Below are 19,104 nucleotides of genomic sequence, written 5' to 3' on the forward strand. Positions count from 1 at the left end.
TAATAGCAGTAGCACTAGTAATAGTTGTAGTAGTAGTTTTAGTAGCAGTTGTAGTAGTAGTGGTAGCTGTAGTAGTAGCCCTAGCAGTAGTAGTGTTAGTAGTAGTAGTTTTAGTAGCAGTAGTAGTGGCAGTAGTAGTAGTGGTTGTAGTAATAGTGGTAGTTGTAGTAGTAGCAGTAGCACTAGTAGTAGTTGTAGTAGTAGTTTTAGTAGCAGTTGTCGTAGTAGTGGTTGTAGTAGTAGTTTTTGTAGTAGTAGTGGTCGTTGTAGTAGTAGTTTTTGTAGTAGTTGTAGTAGTAGCCATAGCAGTAGTAGTATTAGTACTAGTAGCTTTAGTAGCAGTTGTAGTGGCAGTAGTAGCAGTGGTTGTAGTAGTAGTTTTAGTAGCAGTAGTAGTGGCAGTAGTAGTAGTGGTTGTAGTAGTAGTGGTAGTTGTAATAGTAGCAGTAGCAGTAGTAATAGTAGTACTAGTAGTATTTAGGCTCTCTAACTTAAATTTGATGCGACAGAAGAAAGACTCAGACTCAGAACGCCGAAGGGAAAAGAAATCGTTTCAGTGGTTGTTGTCGTTCTTCGTCCGTCTCTCTGCAGAAACCTCGTTATGAAGTTCGCTGGAAGGTGATCGAGTCGGTCAGCGCTGACGGACAGCAGTACACCTACATCGACCCCACCCAGCTGCCGTACAGCTCCACCTGGGAGGTCCCGCGGGAAAACGTGGCGCTGGGTAACGTTTTCCCCCCAGGCTAACAGGCTAATATGACTTTATGATGTGATGTAGCCAATATAAATGATGTTTTTCCAGTTGGAGCTGTGGGAGTCTGGGCTTTAGGGTCTCCTGAGGCTCCAGTTCACATGAGCTGTGTCTGCTTCAGGGTCTGCTTGGAAGTGCGGGACCCTGAAGCAGACACAGCTCTGGAGCCCACGGTGTTTACTGGGGTCAGATGTTTTTTGGTGTTATTAATCCCTTGGTCCAAAAGCCGGGCCGGATCCCGGACTGTCTCGGTGCATCAGTCGCTCTCTCTCTCTCTCTCTCCAGGTCGGGTTTTGGGTTCGGGGGCGTTCGGACGGGTCGTCAAGGCAACCGTCTCCGGGCTGCTGCACTCTCACTCCTCTACCAAGGCAGCGGTGAAGATGCTCAAACGTACGTCTGTCTCGCTGTCTGTCCCCACGCCTGTCTCCTTGTCTCTGTCTCCCTGTCTCTGTCTGTCTTCCTGCCTGTCTCCCTGTCTCTGCCTGTCTCCTTGTCTTTCTGTCTGTCTTCCTGTCTCTGCCTGTCTCCCTGTCTCTGTCTGTCTTCCTGTCTCTGCCTGTCTCCCTGTCTCTGTCTGTCTTCCTGCCTGTCTCCCTTTCTCTGTCTCCCTGTCTCTGTCTGTCCCCCTGTCTGTCTTCCTGTCTGTCTCCCTGTCTCTGTCTGTCTCCTTGTCTCTGTCTGTCTTCCTGTCTCTGAATGTCTTCCTGCCTGTCTGTCTCCCTGTCTCTGCCTGTCTCCTTGTCTCCCTGTCTGTCTCCTTGTCTTCCTGTCTGTCTTCCTGTCTCTGCCTGTCTCCTTGTCTCCCTGTCTGTCTCCCTGTCTCTGCCTGTCTCCCTGTCTCTCCTCAGAGTGTTTAGGTTTCTTATCTCCTCTGTTCTCATAGTTGTGCAGATTTCTAACTTTTTTCAGAGTGAAGATCAATTATTCATCTATTGTGTGTGTGTGTGCGTGCGTGCGTGCGTGCGTGCGTGCGTGCGTGCGTGCGTGCGTGCGTGCGTGCGTGCGTGTGTGTGTGTGTGTGTGCAGCCGGCAGCAGTGCAGGTCAGTCTCTGATGTCAGAGTTGAAGATTTTGGTTCATCTCGGTCCTCACCTCAACGTGGTCAACCTGCTGGGAGCCTGCACCCGAGGGGGTATGCCACTGTGTGTGTCTGTGTGTGTGTGTGTGTGTGTGTGTAGCATTAATCAGTGTGCATGAACAAATACGGTGGAAAAAATGCAGCAAACACCTCAAAATCAATGAAACATCATAAAACAGAATCATATCCGAGCTACATGGATCACACACAGCAGAGCTCAGGACTGTTTCCACACACAACATGAAAAACGACCGTGATCTCCAGCAGGCATCAGCACGGGACCACGGGACGGTTCTAATATAAATAAATAATTCATTTGTTGTTAGTTTTTCTCTGACATCGTGGCTGCAGACCGTACGCGCAGCTAATCCAGCTGGAAGAGAGGAGATAACACGAGGAAACGGTTCGATCTAAAATGACAAAAGTGGAGAGTGTTAGCTGAAATGTAGTAAAGACACCTGCAGTTTTGTGCCATACAAGTTCAGACTTATCGGTATGTTAAAAGTATATTACTTTGAAAACACTTAAAAACAATTGAAATTTGACAATAAATGATATAGAAATGTACATACGTTGTTGATTTTATTTACTGTTTAAGACATTATAAGCATCGAACCTTTGCTGGGAGGAAATTTTAGTAACTGGATGTCTTTGAATTTTAATTGAATACCCCTGATCTACAACCTTATGTATGATAATCTTTATCAGGTATCATGTAACATAAAGCATGAAAAAACGTACAGATGTGGCCTTTGACGGCTTCAAAAACAGAGCAAAGTCCCTCCACAGCACACAGGAAACGTGCTCTCCCACTGCCCAAAGACTAAAGCCGCACTTACCCTTTGCATCCATAGGCGGCAGCATTACATATGTAGGAAAGGCATCAAATCTATTAAAAACTTAACATATGGTGTACAGAGGCCATGACGAAGAGAGCGATCCTGTGTGACGGAAAAAAGATAAAGTTGGTGATTTGACCGGTAAACTTCAGCTCTTGACGCGTTCGGGAGCAACTGCAAAACATTTTGTCCACATCAGTCGTTTGGACCCTGAAAAACGGGGCAGAGGCTGAAAAATACCAGAATTATCCTTTAATTATTTTGCCGCTATGTCGGATTTCTTTGTTGTCTTTTAACATGGAGCTGTTTCCAGGTCCCGTCTTCCTGATCACAGAGTTCTGTCGTCATGGTGACCTGGTCGACTACCTGCAACGCAATAAACACACCTTCCTACAGAGTGATGCCACACAGGCCAAGAGGTCAGTACACACACACACACACACACACACACACACACACACACACACGCGTACGCAATGCCAGATTTACATTCATGAAAGCGAAATGGCACAGAGATGTTCTGGAGGGACGCCTGCGGCCAAAATTAAAACTAAAGAACCCGTTAAAAATAAAGACATCGGCAAAGGCCTGGTGAATTTAAAGAGAAAGAGAGAGAGAGAGATAATGAAATAAAAGGTCGCCTTCGTTAAATCACAAACCAGCTCGGCCAGGTGTAGCTAACGCATATCTCTAACATCCCTCTTTGTCTGGTGTCAGGCCAAAATTGTGTTCAACATGTGTTCCGATTCACTGATTCACCTTCAAAAATGCATTAAAAATGTCTTAATGCGTGTTTTCTAAAAAGCTACTGTGTGATTCTATTTATTATTAAAGTCCCTGGACCTTTTCCAGTCATAATGAAACTGGGATCCACGTTGTCGTCATCTTCACTTCCAAACCACAGCAGAAGTTTTCTTTTGCAAATGTGTTCATACCTTTTCATTGGATTCACACATTTTTCACGTCTCACGTGTCATTTCCATGGCCCTGACTCCACTGACTTCACTGTGGTGGTCAAAAGCAAAACATCTGCTCACAGCTGATAGAAATGAGCTGCATCACTGTCAAATCACCTGTGCACCTGCATCACTGCCCTTTCCGCCAATCACCATTCACCAATCAAGCCTAGTGATCACAGTATCGCCTATAGATTGTTTTCTTTTTTCAACTCCTTTGAGTTTTTCTGAGTAATACTGTACACTCCTGATCAAAATCTTAAGACCAGTTGAAAAATTGCAAGAATTTACATTTTGCACTGTTGGATCTTAAGAAGGTTCTAAGTAGAGCTTCAAAATGCAATGCGTGTTCCCAGGGGCGCTGCCAGGAATTTTGGGCCCCATGAAAAAAAAAAATGTATTTACTCGATGATGGTTTAATAATTTTATATTAGTTTTTACCTATTTTTTGGGGCCCCTTTCAGGCAAGGGCCCTTGGAATTGTCCTAACTTTTCCCCATATACGGCGCCCCTGCGTGTTCCCCTGATCTAAATCCAATTGAGAACATTTGGGGTTGGATGGCACACTGAATCCACATTTTTGTGAAGATTTGGGCTTTTAAAGGCTGTGGTCTTAAACTTTTGATCAGCTGATGAACAGCCTATTTCAATTTAATGGTTGTTTGCAATAAATTGCTTACTCAATTTTTTTTTGTCTCACTCCCATTTCTTCTTTTTTCATTTTGAAGCTCTACTTAGAACCTTTTTAAGATCCAACAGTGCAAAATGTAAATTCTTGCAATTTTTCAACTGGTCTTAAGATTGTGATCAGGAGTGTATGTGAATTACAGTATTTCAATTTTTGCCATCAATACAGTAAAATGTCACCTCAAAGTCTTTCTGAGTTTGGATGCAATTATTTACTGTAAGTTCACATTTGAATGTGCAGCTCACAGGAGAGCCTTGTTCAAACTGACAGCTGTATTTTGTATTCTGCTGTCAGCTGTGTTATAGTACAGTAGAGCTGACTGAAGGAATCTACTCATTTGGGCAGAAGTTGAGTTGTTTGAGGGAAATATTGGCTTTTGCTACTTGCTTTACAATATGTAACTATGGAAACTGAATTATGTAGACTGGAAAGGGTATGTTGCATTTTGGTGTTGAGTATGAAGTGAGTGAGCGGCTGGATTAACTCGCGCTCGACTGCAAGTTGTGTTGGGCGGTGACAAAATCAATCAATCAATCAATCAATCAATCTTTATTTATATAGCGTCAAATCACAGCAGAAGTTATCTCATGACACTTTACAGGTAGAGCAGGTAAAGACCATGCTCCACAAATTACAGAAGAAAAGAGATACTCAACAGATTCCCTCCTGAGCAGGCTCTGGGCGACTGTGGCAAGGTAAAACTCCCCTTTAACGGGAAGAACCCTCAGGTAGAACCAGACTCAGGGCGGGCGGTCATCTACCTCTACCGGTTGGGTGGGGAGGGGAGAGAGAGGGACGAAGAGACAGAGACAGGGAGATAGGGACAAACTGGGACAGCAGACAACAACAGAAACAGCAGGGTATCCTGAACAGGTAATCTAGATGGAAGTGACACGCAGCATCCAGCCTTCTGGTCTGCAGCTGGATGACCTTCCAGGATGAGCAGGACCTGTAGCAGCATAACTGAGGGCCCAAACTATACGCTTTGTCAAAGAGGAAAGTTTTAAGTCTACTCTTAAAGGTAGAGAGAGAATCTGCCCTCCGAACTGAGACAGGAAGTTTGTTCCACAAACGTGGAGCCTGGAATTGGAAAGATCTGCCTCCTGTTCTAGTCTTAGCTTTGGGAACCACCAGTGAACCTGCATTTTGGGAGCGCAGTGCTCTGGCAGGGTGATAAGGAACTATGAGCTCTTTCAGACAAATGGTGCCTGCCCATTAAGAGCTTTGTAGGTGAGGAGAAGAAAATGTGCTTTTGCTGTGTGTTGGAGATGTTTGGCCATAAGAGCCTTTTGCAAACAGAATGTGTTATTTTGGGCAGAGCGCCTCTCATCAGGCTGATGGAGTCACTGTTTTGATCCCAGGGTTTCTGAGGTGACAGAGGAGGTCAAGTGACTGAAAAAAAACTGTAATAAACATTCTCTGTGGGAAGGTGAGGTGGAGAATTTTCCACACAGAACTGTTCGTTGCAAATTGTGTGAACTTTAGTAAATCCAACCACACTGATCACATCGTCTTTATTTTTGTCCACACGTCCCTGAACCTGTCTCTCTCTCTGTCTCTCTCTCTCTCTCTCTCTCTCTCTCTCTCAGTGACAGTGATGGAGGGTACATGGACATGAATAAGGAGGAGGCCGTTCAGTACGTTGCCATGCAGGAGCTCAGTTACGCCGACATCGAACCTGCGGTGTATGAGACGCCGTACATACAGCACGGTGATATATTTATGACAATACTGTTTTGTTGTTGTTGTTTTTTAAAATCTATTTGTCTCAATTAAATTCTTTGGAAAAAAAAACCTCTGCATTTATCTTTATGTGTATGCTGTACAGTGTAAGTACGTGTACATGTAGTAATGCTCATACATATTGTATATATTGTACAAAATACAGAAATATAAAAGCTGACATACCAGACTAACACAGAGGACAGTCATATTGAAAATGTACATTCTCTGTCCTCCAGACCAGCAGGGGGAGCTGGTGCTCAGTGACTCTGCCCTCCTGAGCCTGCAGGACCTGCTGGGCTTCTCCTACCAGGTGGCTCAGGCCATGGACTTCCTGTCCTCCAAAAATGTACGATCAATACACCACTGAAAGCCAACTAACCCTAACCCTGGTTACCCAGGAGTTACTATAGCAACCACTGCATGTAGCTGACTGTCAACAAGCAGAGCTACAGTCATCAGAACCCTATAGCAGCACGTCCTATTGTGTCTGGTTAACGAGAGGAGCTAACGGGCTGGTGTCTGGTTAACAAGGGGAGCTAACGGGCTGGTGTTTGGTTAACGAGGGGAGCTAACGGGCTGTTTTTTGGTTAACGAGGGGAGCTAACGAGCTGGTGTTTGGTTAATGAGGGGAGCTAACGGGCTGGTGTCTGGTTAACGAGGGGAGCTAACGGGCTGGTGTTTGGTTAACGAGGGGAGCTAACGGGTCTGGTCTTGTCCCACAGTGTGTCCACAGAGATCTGGCAGCCAGAAACGTCCTGGTGTGTGAAGGAAAGCTGGTGAAAGTCTGTGACTTTGGCCTGGCCAGAGATGTGTTGAAGGACCAGGATTACGTCGCCAGGGGAAATGTCAGCCAGAGCCTCAAATCACTTCAATTAAAAATTAATTTATATCCTTCATCAGTCATCAATCTGTAGAGTGAACATTTGTATTTTTACTTTAAAGTCTTTCTCTATCAGGGTAGTAACTAACAGAGAGAAAATCAAAGGTCACCCAACTGACTGCCTGTGTGTGTGTGTGTGTGTGTGTGTGTGTGTGTGTGTGTGTGTGTGTGTGTGTGTCCAGGCCTTCCTCCCAGTGAAGTGGATGGCTCCAGAAAGTATTTTCCAGAACATCTACAGCATTCAGAGCGACGTCTGGTCCTATGGAGTTTTATTGTGGGAGATCTTCTCTCTGGGTAATCAGTCTGGACCATCTAGATCTATGCTCTCTGTACTTACATCAAACCAGTCTAGACCATCTAGATCTGTAAATGTGTCTGTGGTACTAGACTAGAAGATAGCCTAATTACTAATAATTAACAGCGCTTCAGTGTTGAGTTCTGTCATAGTTACTGGTTATCATACCTGTGTGGTTCCTACAGTGTCATTGTGTTTTTTGTCCCAGGGGGGAGCCCGTACCCTGAGCTTCCCTTGAACCAGGAGTTTTATTCTGCTCTGAAGAGAGGATACCGCATGGCCCGCCCCGAACACGCCACGTCCAACATGTATGCCCCAAACCACACAAACATCCAACCACTCACGCTCTGCATGGCTATGACTATAATAACAAAGATGGTAATGATAACAATGATAAAGATGATAATGACAATCATTCAATAATGATTGTAATAATAATAATAATAAAATTACTCTTGCTAACTTCTGGTCTTCAGCTACGAGGTGATGAAGCAGTGCTGGCAGGAGAAATCTGAGGCCAGACCTCCTTTCTCCTCATTGGTCGTTTCCGTTGGCAACATGCTGACCGACGCCTACAAGGAGGTAACAGCAGCACCTGAAACACACCTGCTGATGAACTGATGGAGCCAGGAACTGAGGTTCTCAATGTTAACTCATTAAGCCTCGGACCCCCATGTAAAGGGATTTCACCCTTGACTATGAAAACATTGAGCAATTTCACTTGATTTCTCTAAAAACATTAGCAAAAAAATATTAGAAAATGTATCATAAAAATAAGAAAACTAAATTCAAGAAAACCATATGTGTAATTGTTAAAATGACATATTTAAAGGTCAGGGTCAGTGATGCTGTGCTCCGCTGCCACTTGACCCACTAGGGAGCAGAAGAGGTTCTCCACCTCCTGTGATTTAATGTTGAGTTCCTCTTTAGAAGTTGATGCACTTCCATCTTCAGAGAGGCGAACAGAAACTCAAAGGACTAAAATGAATAAACTCGGAGCAAAGCCTGTATGAGGAAGTGTTCCAAACTGTGGCAGCATTATAAACCTGAGGGGAGACTAAACGTGTGGAATGGGTTATTTTATATATGTATATATATATATATGTGTGTGTGTGTGTGTGTGTGTGTGTGTGTGTGTGTGTGTGTGTGTGTGTGTAGCCGGTTGTGTCTGACTCTGCATTGTGTTTGAGGAAGAGACTCAGGCGAGGACGTCTTTGGAGGCAGTTTCCATTTAATCTGACGAAAGCAGCATAAATACAAGATCCTCTGGCCAGTATCTTCCATAAAACTTGCCCCTACTACACAAATCAAATGACACAGAAATATGTTGTCGTATGTCTTAAGCACTTCATAACACGTTTAAGCCAGCCAGTAAACTTATAAATGCGATTAGCGGAGGCTGAAACACAGAAATTTCTCCCGACTGCACGGCCGCTCACCTCTCCCACGGAGATCAACAACAAAAGGGAAGAGGTAAAGGTGCGAAAACACTAGTTACAGAGGGCAGTGTCACACTTTATAGTAACGTCGGGCTACAGACTCAAATTAAAGTTCCACATACTGACTCGGAGGCCCAACCTGTCAGATATTAACTAAAAATAAATAAAAATAAAATAAACTTAAGGTTACACAGATTTTGTGTAATTATAACACAGTAACTAATGTACATTATCTTTTACACATATACACATTGCTGCTGCATATATATACCCCGGGGTATACTTTGGGCTAGGCCAAACCCCGGGGTATAAACTGGGCTAGGATATGTAGACTTTTACGATACCCAGGTATAGTGTGGTGAAGGGTTAATCTGGCCTGTTACACCGGCTCGCTAGCCAGGAAGTGTTTTGACGTACCAAGCGTTGGTTCTGACTGTAGTTCTTGGTGTTGGCAGCGGTACGTCCAGGTGACGGAGAGGTTTCTGAACAGCGATCATCCCGCTGTGATCCGGTCCAAACCCAATCTGACCGGCGGCGCCGAGCGGACCGCCAGACCGACGGACGACAACGGTACAGAAGGTTCAAAAACACATTTCCACACAGAAAACACACTACCACTACTGAATGAATCCACTTATACGCAGTTTTAAAAGGTCACAAAATTAAATTTAGAAATATTTAGTCAGATAAAAGCTCAAACTGCTTCACTTTGAACCTCTAGTGTTGAAACATGTTTGCTGGCCGATGACATCACTTTCTCTTCAGTAACACCTCATTATTCACAGGAAGCCCCGCCCCAGAGGTCAGAGTTCACCAATCAGAGACGGAGTCGGAGGAGGCAGGCCCCTCCCACAGCACGTACATCATCCCTGTCACCGACATCACCGTGGAAACCAGCGGCTTTGTGCTGGACACAGCCGCTCAGGAAACCAGGTAGGCTCAGCCAATCACAGGCGGGGATGGCAGATAGGTTCTGTTATTAAATTAAATGTTTTTAATCATATTTTATTACAAAACATTTTATTATTTTAAACATCCGCCGGCATTGGTCAGAGTTAAACCAATCGCAGCAGGTTAACCGAATGCATCATCAGGCGTCACCGCAACAACAGCAGTTTTTATATCGGCCAATCGTCTGTCTCTTAATCTCTCGCTGCTGTAACATTTCTCCAGAGAATTTGTTTAACGGGCCGATGATGACATCAAATGACCAGCGCCAGACCTCAGGAATCACAGCGAAATTCAAAAATGTTGTTGTGGCGATCCAGGTGGCTGGAGGATTCAGGTTCAGGCTCTCAAAGTGAATTTATTGATTTGTTTATTCTTGTGTGTTGTGCGTGAACGCTGCCCGACAAAGAAACTCTCGGTCATTCCTGTGTGCGCCTGAACTTGTTTCTTCTTCTTGTTTCTATTTTAACATCTGGACTTTTTAGGCGTCACTGCCACACTTCCTGCTGGAGTTAAGAGAGGAAGCTGATTGGCCAACCTTCTCTCCATCTGCAGGGGCTGCATGTCGCAATAAACCTCAGACTGCATGGTGCAACACAGACCTGTCTGTCCTCTGCCTGTCTGTCTGCCTGTCTGTCTGATCAACACATCTTTTGTTTTACAAAGAACAGGGTTAAACCAGTGTGTGTGTGTGTGTGTGTGTGTGTGTGTGTGTGTGTGTGTTAAGGTCAGGGTTAGGTTAACCACACAAAAACCTGCAACAGATCAAGTGAAGAGCAACCACAAATTTATTCTCTTATGTGTTCAAAATGTTTCTGTTAGTGGCCATGAGGGTAACCCTAACCCAGGGTTAGAGTTACCTTCACAGCCCCTGACCCAGTGCAAATGTTACCCTTACGGGGTTAGGGTTACCCTCGCGGGGTTAGGGTTACTCTCACCGGGATTAGGGTTACCTTCACGGCCCCTGACCTGGGGTTAGGGCTCCCCTCACAGGGTTGGGGCTACCCTCACAGTGTTCGGGTTACCCTCACTAGGCTTAAGGTTACCCTCATAGCCCGTGACCTGGGGTTAGGGTTACCCTTGTGGGGTTAGGGTTACCCTCATAGGGTTGGGGTTACCCTCACAGGGTTGGGGTTAACCTCGTGGGGTTGGGGTTACCCTCACAGGGGTTAGGGTTACCCTCATGGCCCCTGACCTGGGGTTAGGGTTCACCTCACAGGGTTGGGGTTACCCTCACAGGGGTTGGGGTTAACCTCGTGGGGTTAGGGTTCCCCTTACAGGGTTGGGGTTACCCTCACAGGGGTTAGGGTTACCCTCATGGCCCCTGACCTGGGTTTAGGGTTCCCCTCACAGGGTTGGGGTTACCCTCACTGGGGTTAAGGTTACCCTCACGGTGTTGGGGTTACCCTTACCAGGGTTAGGGTTACCCTTGCGGGGTTAGGGTTACCCTCACAGGGTTGGGGTTACCCTCGTGGGGTTGGAGTTACCCTCACAGGGTTGGGGTTACCCTCACAAGGTTCGGGTTATCCTATCCCTCAGTGAGCTTTAAACTCTCTAATGTTCCCGCCGCCCCCAGCCTCCACAGGAGGTGACTCTGACATGAAAAGACATTTTGCTTTGTGTTCTTTATGGAAGGGTCCAGGTGTCATAACCTGTCAAATCAGTTCAAACATGATGTCACAATAATTAAAGGTTAATAGTGAATTAACCCTTAATTCACTATTAACCTTTTGCCTCTTACTTGTTTTGCCTCTTTCTTGTTGTTGATTTTTACTGTTTTACTGCTCTCTGTGCTTTTGTTATGTTGTTTTAGGTTTCTTTAGCACTTTGAGATTCTTTTATGAAAAGTGCTTTACAAATTAAATTTATTATTATTTATTATTATTAAAACCTAAGCAGATTGACTGGATTTCCTTCAAAAACATGCAGGAAAAACAAATGGCTGTGACAGCCCGGGTTCAGATCACTGTTCAACCTTCAGTCACTTAGATTCATATCCCTAACCCTATTTCAAACTTCACATCTGAAACTCGCGAAGGTAGAGGAGCGGCGCTGCGTCTGTTTACCTGAAAGTGAAAGTTTCACACGGTGTTAAAGTTCAAATCAAGTAATATTCATATATATATATTTTTTATATGTGTTAAAGTGTTTTGTTTGTTTTTGGGAAGTGAGAGCAGCTGCTCACCTCGCGTGTTTCCTCTGAACATGTCAGACGTTACAGAGCTACATCGTTTTATTGCACAACTAATAAAACAAAGTGGTAATTTAATTTAGAGACATTTAAACTGAATATTGGAAGAACAGCTCGTTGGTAGTATAATATAAATAATACAAATAAAAATAGTAATCCTATCAAAAGATGCTTTACAAATAGTAACAGTAATAATAATAATGATAATGCAAAGGCAGCAACAATAATAACAATACAACTTTATTGTCAGGCCTCACAGAATAAAAGCTGAAAACTGCAGAAAATAATAAAAGCAGTTTCAAAATAAAAGACTCTTTCCTCTGCAGCCCTCAGGTTCAGGATTCCCCCCCTGAGACCAACTCCCAAGATGCATCAGGAGCACAGGAAGTGACACCGGAGGCTGTCCAGGGAGTGGAGGAGCTGCCTCGACCGGAGGAGAGCGTCCTGTGAAGGTTGAGGGTTCAATTCCCGCCGGAAGCAAAGGGAACAAGGCTTAATGGAGAGATTTGGACCAGCAACCCTCCTTCAGGAAGAGTGTGTGTGTGTGTGTGTGTGTGTGTGTGTGTGTGTGTGCAGACTCTGCAGGAAACATCTCATCTGACAGCAGACCTCAGATCAGATCCTTCAGTGGGGTTATTGATCTGATCAGTGTTATTGGAACAGTGTGTTATATTCAGCGTATTAGCTTGATATTATCCTGCATATCAAACATTTATTTCTATAATAATAAAGTTTTCTTTTCTCATCAGTGAGTTTGTGGTTTATTGTTTGTGGCCAGGCCCGTGAACGCAGCAGAGCTCTGGCGCTGCGTTTGCTGATGACTCCGGAAACTGATGATGCTGACTCAGCAGCCGAACTGGCCGTTGTAGCCAGTTAAACATCAACAACAAATGAACATCACAAAGTGTTTTTGATGCAAACGAGGGTGTAGAGGTCATGTGACCCACTATATGTTTTATCTACAGCAGTTGAGGCTCCGCCTACTTCACTGGACCAATCAGAAATAGGCTCACCAATCACTGATCAATGAACCAATCACTGAACCAAAGAGTGACCTAATCGTTTTGATGGACGAACTGAAGTAGAAAAGACACCAGAGCAGTGTGTGTGTGTGTGTGTGTGTGTGTGTGTGTGTGTGTGTGTTTGTGTGATTCTTCACTTGCTTTGTCATCACTTTATTGCACAGTAATGACACGCACACACACACGCACACACAGAGATCCAGTGGTTTTGCACATCTGCTGAGGGCGAGTGTGTAAGGGCAAGTGAGTGAGCAAGGGCGAGCGAGGGAGAGAGAGAGGAAGTGTGTGTTCTCTGTCAGGAGAACACACACGAGGAGAGTCAGAGACGAGACGGAGAGAGAGAGAGAGAGGATGTGTGTCCATGTCCTGCTGCTGTCGATCGCCCTGAGCTGCTCAGCTGAAGGTAAAATCTCTTTTAATCTCTAATCTGTATGCCGTGACAAACGCTTTGGCCCCGCCCACATCAGCTGGCACCCCACAGGTTGATCATCTGTCAGGTGATGTGATCAATTGATCGGATCAGTTTGAGAGGACACACAACACACACACACACACACACACACACACACACACACACACACACACACACACACACACACACACCCTGACAGATGATCTGATTCAAACTTTATCTGACAGTTTGGATTTGGGATTTTGCTGCATCTCTTCCTCTTTAAACAAAGTCACACTGAGGAGGAATACTTCAAAGTACTGCAGTACTCCTAGTAGATAGATTAGATTAGATTAGATTAGATTAGATTAGATTAGATTGGACCGACTTTATGGTCCACCTTAGTGGAAATTTGTCTTTGGCCTCAAATCAACACACAATTAAATCATGAAAACACTCCAGCACATACAGTACAGCGACAAGAGGAGAAATTGTGCAAATGAACATGAAGCAGAGGCAGCAGATGGAATAAAAGATTTCTTAAAAATGTTCCGGCCTGCCTGTGGAACCCTGAATCTGCGGCTGGATGGGAGCAGTTCCAACTCTGAACTCAAAGGGTGTGAAGTGTCTTCAGATTCCTGACCACTGCTTCGTCAAACACGTCACAGAGTTGCTGTTGCGGCTGCAGTATTAGCCTATTTTTAATGACTCAAACTCTAATTGCCAAACCAAGCAGCTATGTTGAATTGTAAAATACTTTGTACCAGCGCCTTTCCAGAATGTGATGACTAACACCAAAGATCTTTAGTTTCCTTCTTAACCCTCCTGTTATGTTCAAATTTACCTACATCTTTTATGTTTGGGGTCAATTTGACCCCAGTAGTTTAAACCTCCACAAAATTATTATAACTGAAATTGTTACCAAAGTTTGTGTCAAATACTTCATGTTTCTTTGTTGATGACCTAAATAGCCCTTTAAATAAAACATAACTACATACTACATACTACTACTAATATACATCCAGTATTCCTATTACACCACTATGGAAAAATATGCAAATCACCATAAAATCTCACTGATTGATCTAAAATTGGAAATAAATATAAATTTTTGGTGTTTTTATGGCTTTATATTGGACAGGACATTGAAAACATATGTATATTTCATATTTACCCAGTAGTACCCATTAAATTAGGAAAAGTCATTAAATATGAAGCAAAAAAAAAAAAGGATGTTAATCATTTATTTAGAGACGTTAAACATTGAATGGGGTCATAATAGCATTAAACATAATAGGAGGGTTTAAAACAGTCGCAGCTGACTTGCTCTTTTAAAAACACTCTCCGGGTTCTCAGTGAAGCTCAAGGTTTTGTCAGTGATTGTGCCGAGGAACTTAAAACAATCCACTCCCTCCACAGGCCGGTTGTTGAGACTGACGGGGTGACACTGATAGCTCCTTTTGTTTTTGTTTGTATTAAAAGTTCTTTTGTTTTGGCCACATTCATTTCCAGATAAGTGTCCAGACACCAGTCCTGTGAAACAGAGATCTGTGTGAAACAGGCCTCCTCGTGTGTGGCATTATTTTCAGATGTTAGCCCAACCAGGGCCGTGTCATCAGCATGTTTTAAAAAGTTGAACATTATTAATATTCGCCGCCGTGTCGTTAGTGTAAATGGAAAACAGCAAAGGGGACAGCGCACAGCCTTGTGCAGCTCCACTGTTTAAAACCAGTTCATCTGAGTAAACCCCATTCATAAAAACTCTCTGAGCTCCATCACGTAAAAAAACCTCTGATCCGGTGAATAAGCCCGCTTGTACCGACAATACTACTGATAGTACTACCGATAGTACTACCACCACCAGTTCTGTGGCTGAGGGGCGGAGCCACACCTCGTAACCTGGCAGCCGTTTGCTGGGAAACCCAAAAATCTGTTCATCATTTAGGAAAAAAAACACCTCAAGAACCTTCCTCCTGTTCTGTCTGTTCCAAGTGTTCTACAGCGTTCTTCACGGTTCCCGTTTGGAACTGGTCCAAAATGACTCAATCCATCGGAATCGTTCGTGTCTACACGTTATCAGTTCCTTTAACGATTTCTCATATTCCCGCGTCCTGCAAATTTAACAAAGCACCTCTTCATCCAGAACTACCATGGACAAAAAAAGCAGACGAAAGCGGTCGAAAGTATGGCTACAATTTACCAAAAAAAGACAGCAAAAACCTGCCATTTTTGTGAGGCAGAAATAACATGTAAAGGAGGAAATACGTCTAATATGCTGAAACACCTTGGTAGCAAACACGGCGTTAAACATCAACAGTGTCAAGTGTTTGACAGCCTGCGCCGGCAAGCCAGCTCCGCTAATGAAGGCAGGATCAGCTATGAGAAAATCAGTCAGCAGAAGATGTGCGGGGATGTTAGTGCCTGCTGAGCGGGTTAAGATTTACAACACATCCAGGTTTTTAATAATTAGTCAGTAAACTCGGCATTGTCTGACGCAGGCTGGAAGATGGGCACTTTTATTTACAATTAAAAACATTTTGCCGTGTGTTCCCCGGTGGGCCGATGGGCCGGGCCACAAGACAAAGAAGAAGCAAAAGAAAAAGACAAAGAAAGGGAAAAAAGTCTAGCTCAACAGCCAACAGCGTTGTTGTCCACTAGGAATCAGTGGGTCGGGCGGCTATTGTTGTGATAGGCTATACATATGTTCACGTGTCACTGCCTATGCTGATAGCCAATCAAATTTGGTCCACGGAAATGTCCCAACCATTTCCTCAGGCTGTTGCAGCTATCACTGTCACCTGTCAATCACTCTGGAGGTGGAAGAAAAGGCTAGGGGTGATCGAATTGAGGTTAATAAATGAATCCCCCAAATCCGGGGAAAATTAGAGGAATGGCGGTGCGGAAAGGAAGAAAGGAAAGAAAAGGCACTCCAGGAAAACGCGGTCCCACATTGCACCCGACTCGCCCCACACATCACCCCAAACACACCCAAACCTCACTCCAGCCCCTCCCCCTCCCCTGCGGCCTGTGCACACAACTGATTCCTGGCCTGAAAAGGGTTCCCAGTCCGGCCGTGGTTTCTGGTCTAAGCTTTCAAAATAAAACCTTTGTTATTGTGCGCTTCTCATTACTATGAAGAAACAAAGTTGGGGCTTGTAAATTACGGGAGATTCCCGGGAGAAAAGACAAAACGGGAGGGCGGCAGCAGATGAGTCTAAAATACGGGAGAAACCCGGGAAAAACGGGAGTAATGGCAGCTCTGCTGGTCCTGTGTGGTTATGTGAGGATTAAGGTTGTTTAACGGTTTAGGGTTAGTATGGTTATGTATGGGTTATTGTATGGGACACCCACCTCACCACCCCCTGTCTTTCCCAGGGACATACTAACACACTTAGAACTGATAACAGAATTGATGAAAAATTGTATCGATAAGAAGAATCGATAATGGCATTGATATCGATAAGTTCTTATCAGTACCCTCCCCTCGTTCTGCAGGTGTTCTTCACGGTTCTGCTGAACACGACTCAGGCAGAACCGCTGTGTGTCACTGATCTGGAGAGTTTGTTCTGCTTTTCTGAGCTGGACGTGTGTGTGTGTGTGTGTGTGTGTGTGTGTGTGTGTGTGTGTATGTGTGTGTGTGTGGGTTCCATCAGAGCAGCAGAAGCGTTTCATTTTTAAATGTAAAAATATTAAAGAAAAACATTATGAAACCTTAAAAAAAAAAAAAAAAGAGAATAAATGTCCATCAAACATGAAACGATCTTTACGTTGATCAGGATTCTGTGTTTAAAACAACAGGAAAAAATATCTAATTTGGTTTTTATTTTATTTTATTTTAAACTTCTGAGCGACAGGAAGTGAAAGTAAGAAAAGGAAGTGGGAGAGACCCTCCTGTGTGTGTGTGTGTGTGGGTGTGTGTGTGTGGGTGGGTGTGTGTGTGTGTTAGCGTGTGTCAGCATGTGTGTGTGTGTGTGTGTGTGTGTGTGTGTGTGTGTGTGTGCGTGCGTGTGTGTGTGTGTGTGTGTGTGTGGTTGTGTATGTGGTCCCCCAAAGAAAATGTGTTTCCTGGGTTAAAGCTCTGGGCTGAGGTTTTTTCACACAGCATCTCCAAAACACACACACACATACACACACACACACACACACACACACACACACACACACAGCTTCACTGCTGAGGCGAGGTGAGAGGATGGAGCTCTGCTGTGGTTTGCTGTCATTGTTGTTGTTGTTGTTGTTGTTGTTGTTGTTGTTTGTAATGATTAGTTCCATTACTGTGCAAAGCTTTATGGAGCAGGTGTATCGACACATTCTGGCAAATAAAGGCTGGGCTTATATTTCAATAATTTTCATACAAAAACATTTAGCACACAGGAAAACAACAACACAACAACAACAACAACAACACAACACAACAACAACAACACCACAAAAGATCAAACTCAAAATAACAAAAGTAAAAATAAAGTGAGTAAGAAATGAAAAGCAAAAAATAAACAAGGAAACAAACCAATAAATATATAAATAAATACTTAGAGGCTCTACGTGGCTGATAAACAGTAACTGATTCAAGTTTAACGAGAAAACAGTGTGTCGGAGTGTGTGAGAGCAGAAAACAACAAACAAACAGCATGCAGAGATAAACAGGAGACCGACGCACAAAAACAATAAACAACACAAACAAAATAAATACATAAAATAAATAAATACATGAATAAATAACCAACAGCCAATTAAAAGCCAGGCTAACTTCTAGTAGCACACATGCTAACATCTCATTTACACACACACACACACACACACACACACACACACACAGAAACACACACAGACACACACACACAGAAACACACACAGACACACACACACACACACACACACACACACACACACATCCACACAAAACACACACACACACACACACACACACACACACACGCACACACACACAAACACACATCCACTCAAACACACACACACACACACACACACACACACACACACACACTGAGTGGTGGCGTTTTTCTCATTTCCTGTTTTTCCTGAACTCAGACAACCTGCCTGTGTGTGTGTGTGTGTGTGTGTGTATGTGAGAGAGAGATTCAGACGGACTCACAGCCAATCAGCTGTCAGCTGGCTGGGCGCGGCTTTGCATATCTTTAGCAGGAGCTCCGCCTGGACTGCTGCTCAGCTTTTATTTTGAAAAAACATGCAGACCAACAGGAAGTGGCTGCTGCACAGTGACACTAACAGAATTTTAAATTCAATTAATTCAATGAAAATTAAATGAATGAGGGTTCAGGTCTGTCCTGCTGCCTATTTGCATATTAATTATTATTATTTAACATCAGTTCAGTTCAGTTCAGTTTTATTAATGTCCCAAAGGGCAATTTGCTGTGCAGCAGCATAGAGGCATAAAAACACATAGAAACATGGAGGACAGACAGACAATACAGGTAACATGTACAGAAGGTAGCAACTAATGAATGAGCGGGCCAGTGTGCAGCAGAGCCCCTGACCCTGACCCAGCCGGGTGTCAGGACATCAGCTGGGTTTGGGTTAGGTCACCTGGTGGGTCCTGCTCGCTCAGCGGAGTAGGAGCTCTCTGCTGGACTGAATCCGGATGTGGTGATTAGGAGTTGGAGATGAAGCACCAAACAGCAGAAACACAGCAAAGTCCACGACTGATTAAGGTCCTTAGTCCGTGTTGTGGCTCCGGAAAAGACTGTAGGTAGCCTAGCCTGTCACAGGCTAGTAGGACGTGCAGGCCAGGGGCACCGCCAGGAATTTTGGGCCCCATGAAAAGAAATATATATATATATATATATATATATATATATATATATTTACTTGATGATGGTTTAATAATTTTATATAAGTTTTTACCTATGTTTTGGAGCCC

The 19,104-nt window shown here is 44.0% G+C and overlaps 2 protein-coding genes across 5 annotated transcripts in view; both read left to right on the forward strand.

Moving 5' to 3' along the window:
* LOC115371219 (platelet-derived growth factor receptor beta-like) overlaps nucleotides 1-12,523 on the forward strand; it is a 29,177-nt gene extending 16,654 nt beyond the window's left edge. For 2 of the 4 annotated variants that reach the window (XM_030068425.1, XM_030068426.1), the window contains exons 15-27: nucleotides 592-724; nucleotides 1,037-1,141; nucleotides 1,778-1,882; nucleotides 2,981-3,086; nucleotides 5,901-6,022; nucleotides 6,273-6,382; nucleotides 6,759-6,881; nucleotides 7,099-7,210; nucleotides 7,420-7,519; nucleotides 7,688-7,793; nucleotides 9,106-9,229; nucleotides 9,436-9,583; nucleotides 12,116-12,523. In XM_030068425.1, coding sequence (XP_029924285.1) covers nucleotides 592-724; nucleotides 1,037-1,141; nucleotides 1,778-1,882; nucleotides 2,981-3,086; nucleotides 5,901-6,022; nucleotides 6,273-6,382; nucleotides 6,759-6,881; nucleotides 7,099-7,210; nucleotides 7,420-7,519; nucleotides 7,688-7,793; nucleotides 9,106-9,229; nucleotides 9,436-9,583; nucleotides 12,116-12,239 — 1,518 coding nt within the window. In that variant the 3' untranslated portion in view covers nucleotides 12,240-12,523. Of the gene's footprint in view, nucleotides 1-591; nucleotides 725-1,036; nucleotides 1,142-1,777; nucleotides 1,883-2,980; nucleotides 3,087-5,900; nucleotides 6,023-6,272; nucleotides 6,383-6,758; nucleotides 6,882-7,098; nucleotides 7,211-7,419; nucleotides 7,590-7,687; nucleotides 7,794-9,105; nucleotides 9,230-9,435; nucleotides 9,584-12,115 lie in introns of those variants that run through there. The other 2 variants (XM_030068427.1, XR_003929342.1) reach the window with 2 other exon arrangements.
* The window catches only part of csf1rb (colony stimulating factor 1 receptor, b), a 29,999-nt gene continuing 20,655 nt past the window's right edge, over nucleotides 9,761-19,104 (forward strand). Inside the window, exons 1-2 of the mRNA XM_030068428.1 lie at nucleotides 9,761-9,764; nucleotides 13,137-13,214. Of these exons, the coding sequence (XP_029924288.1) occupies nucleotides 13,163-13,214 (52 nt within the window). The 5' untranslated portion in view covers nucleotides 9,761-9,764; nucleotides 13,137-13,162. The remainder of the gene's footprint in view (nucleotides 9,765-13,136; nucleotides 13,215-19,104) is intronic.

Source organism: Myripristis murdjan, chromosome 14, assembly GCF_902150065.1.
Source record: "Myripristis murdjan chromosome 14, fMyrMur1.1, whole genome shotgun sequence".
Classification (NCBI taxonomy): Eukaryota; Metazoa; Chordata; class Actinopteri; order Holocentriformes; family Holocentridae; genus Myripristis; species Myripristis murdjan.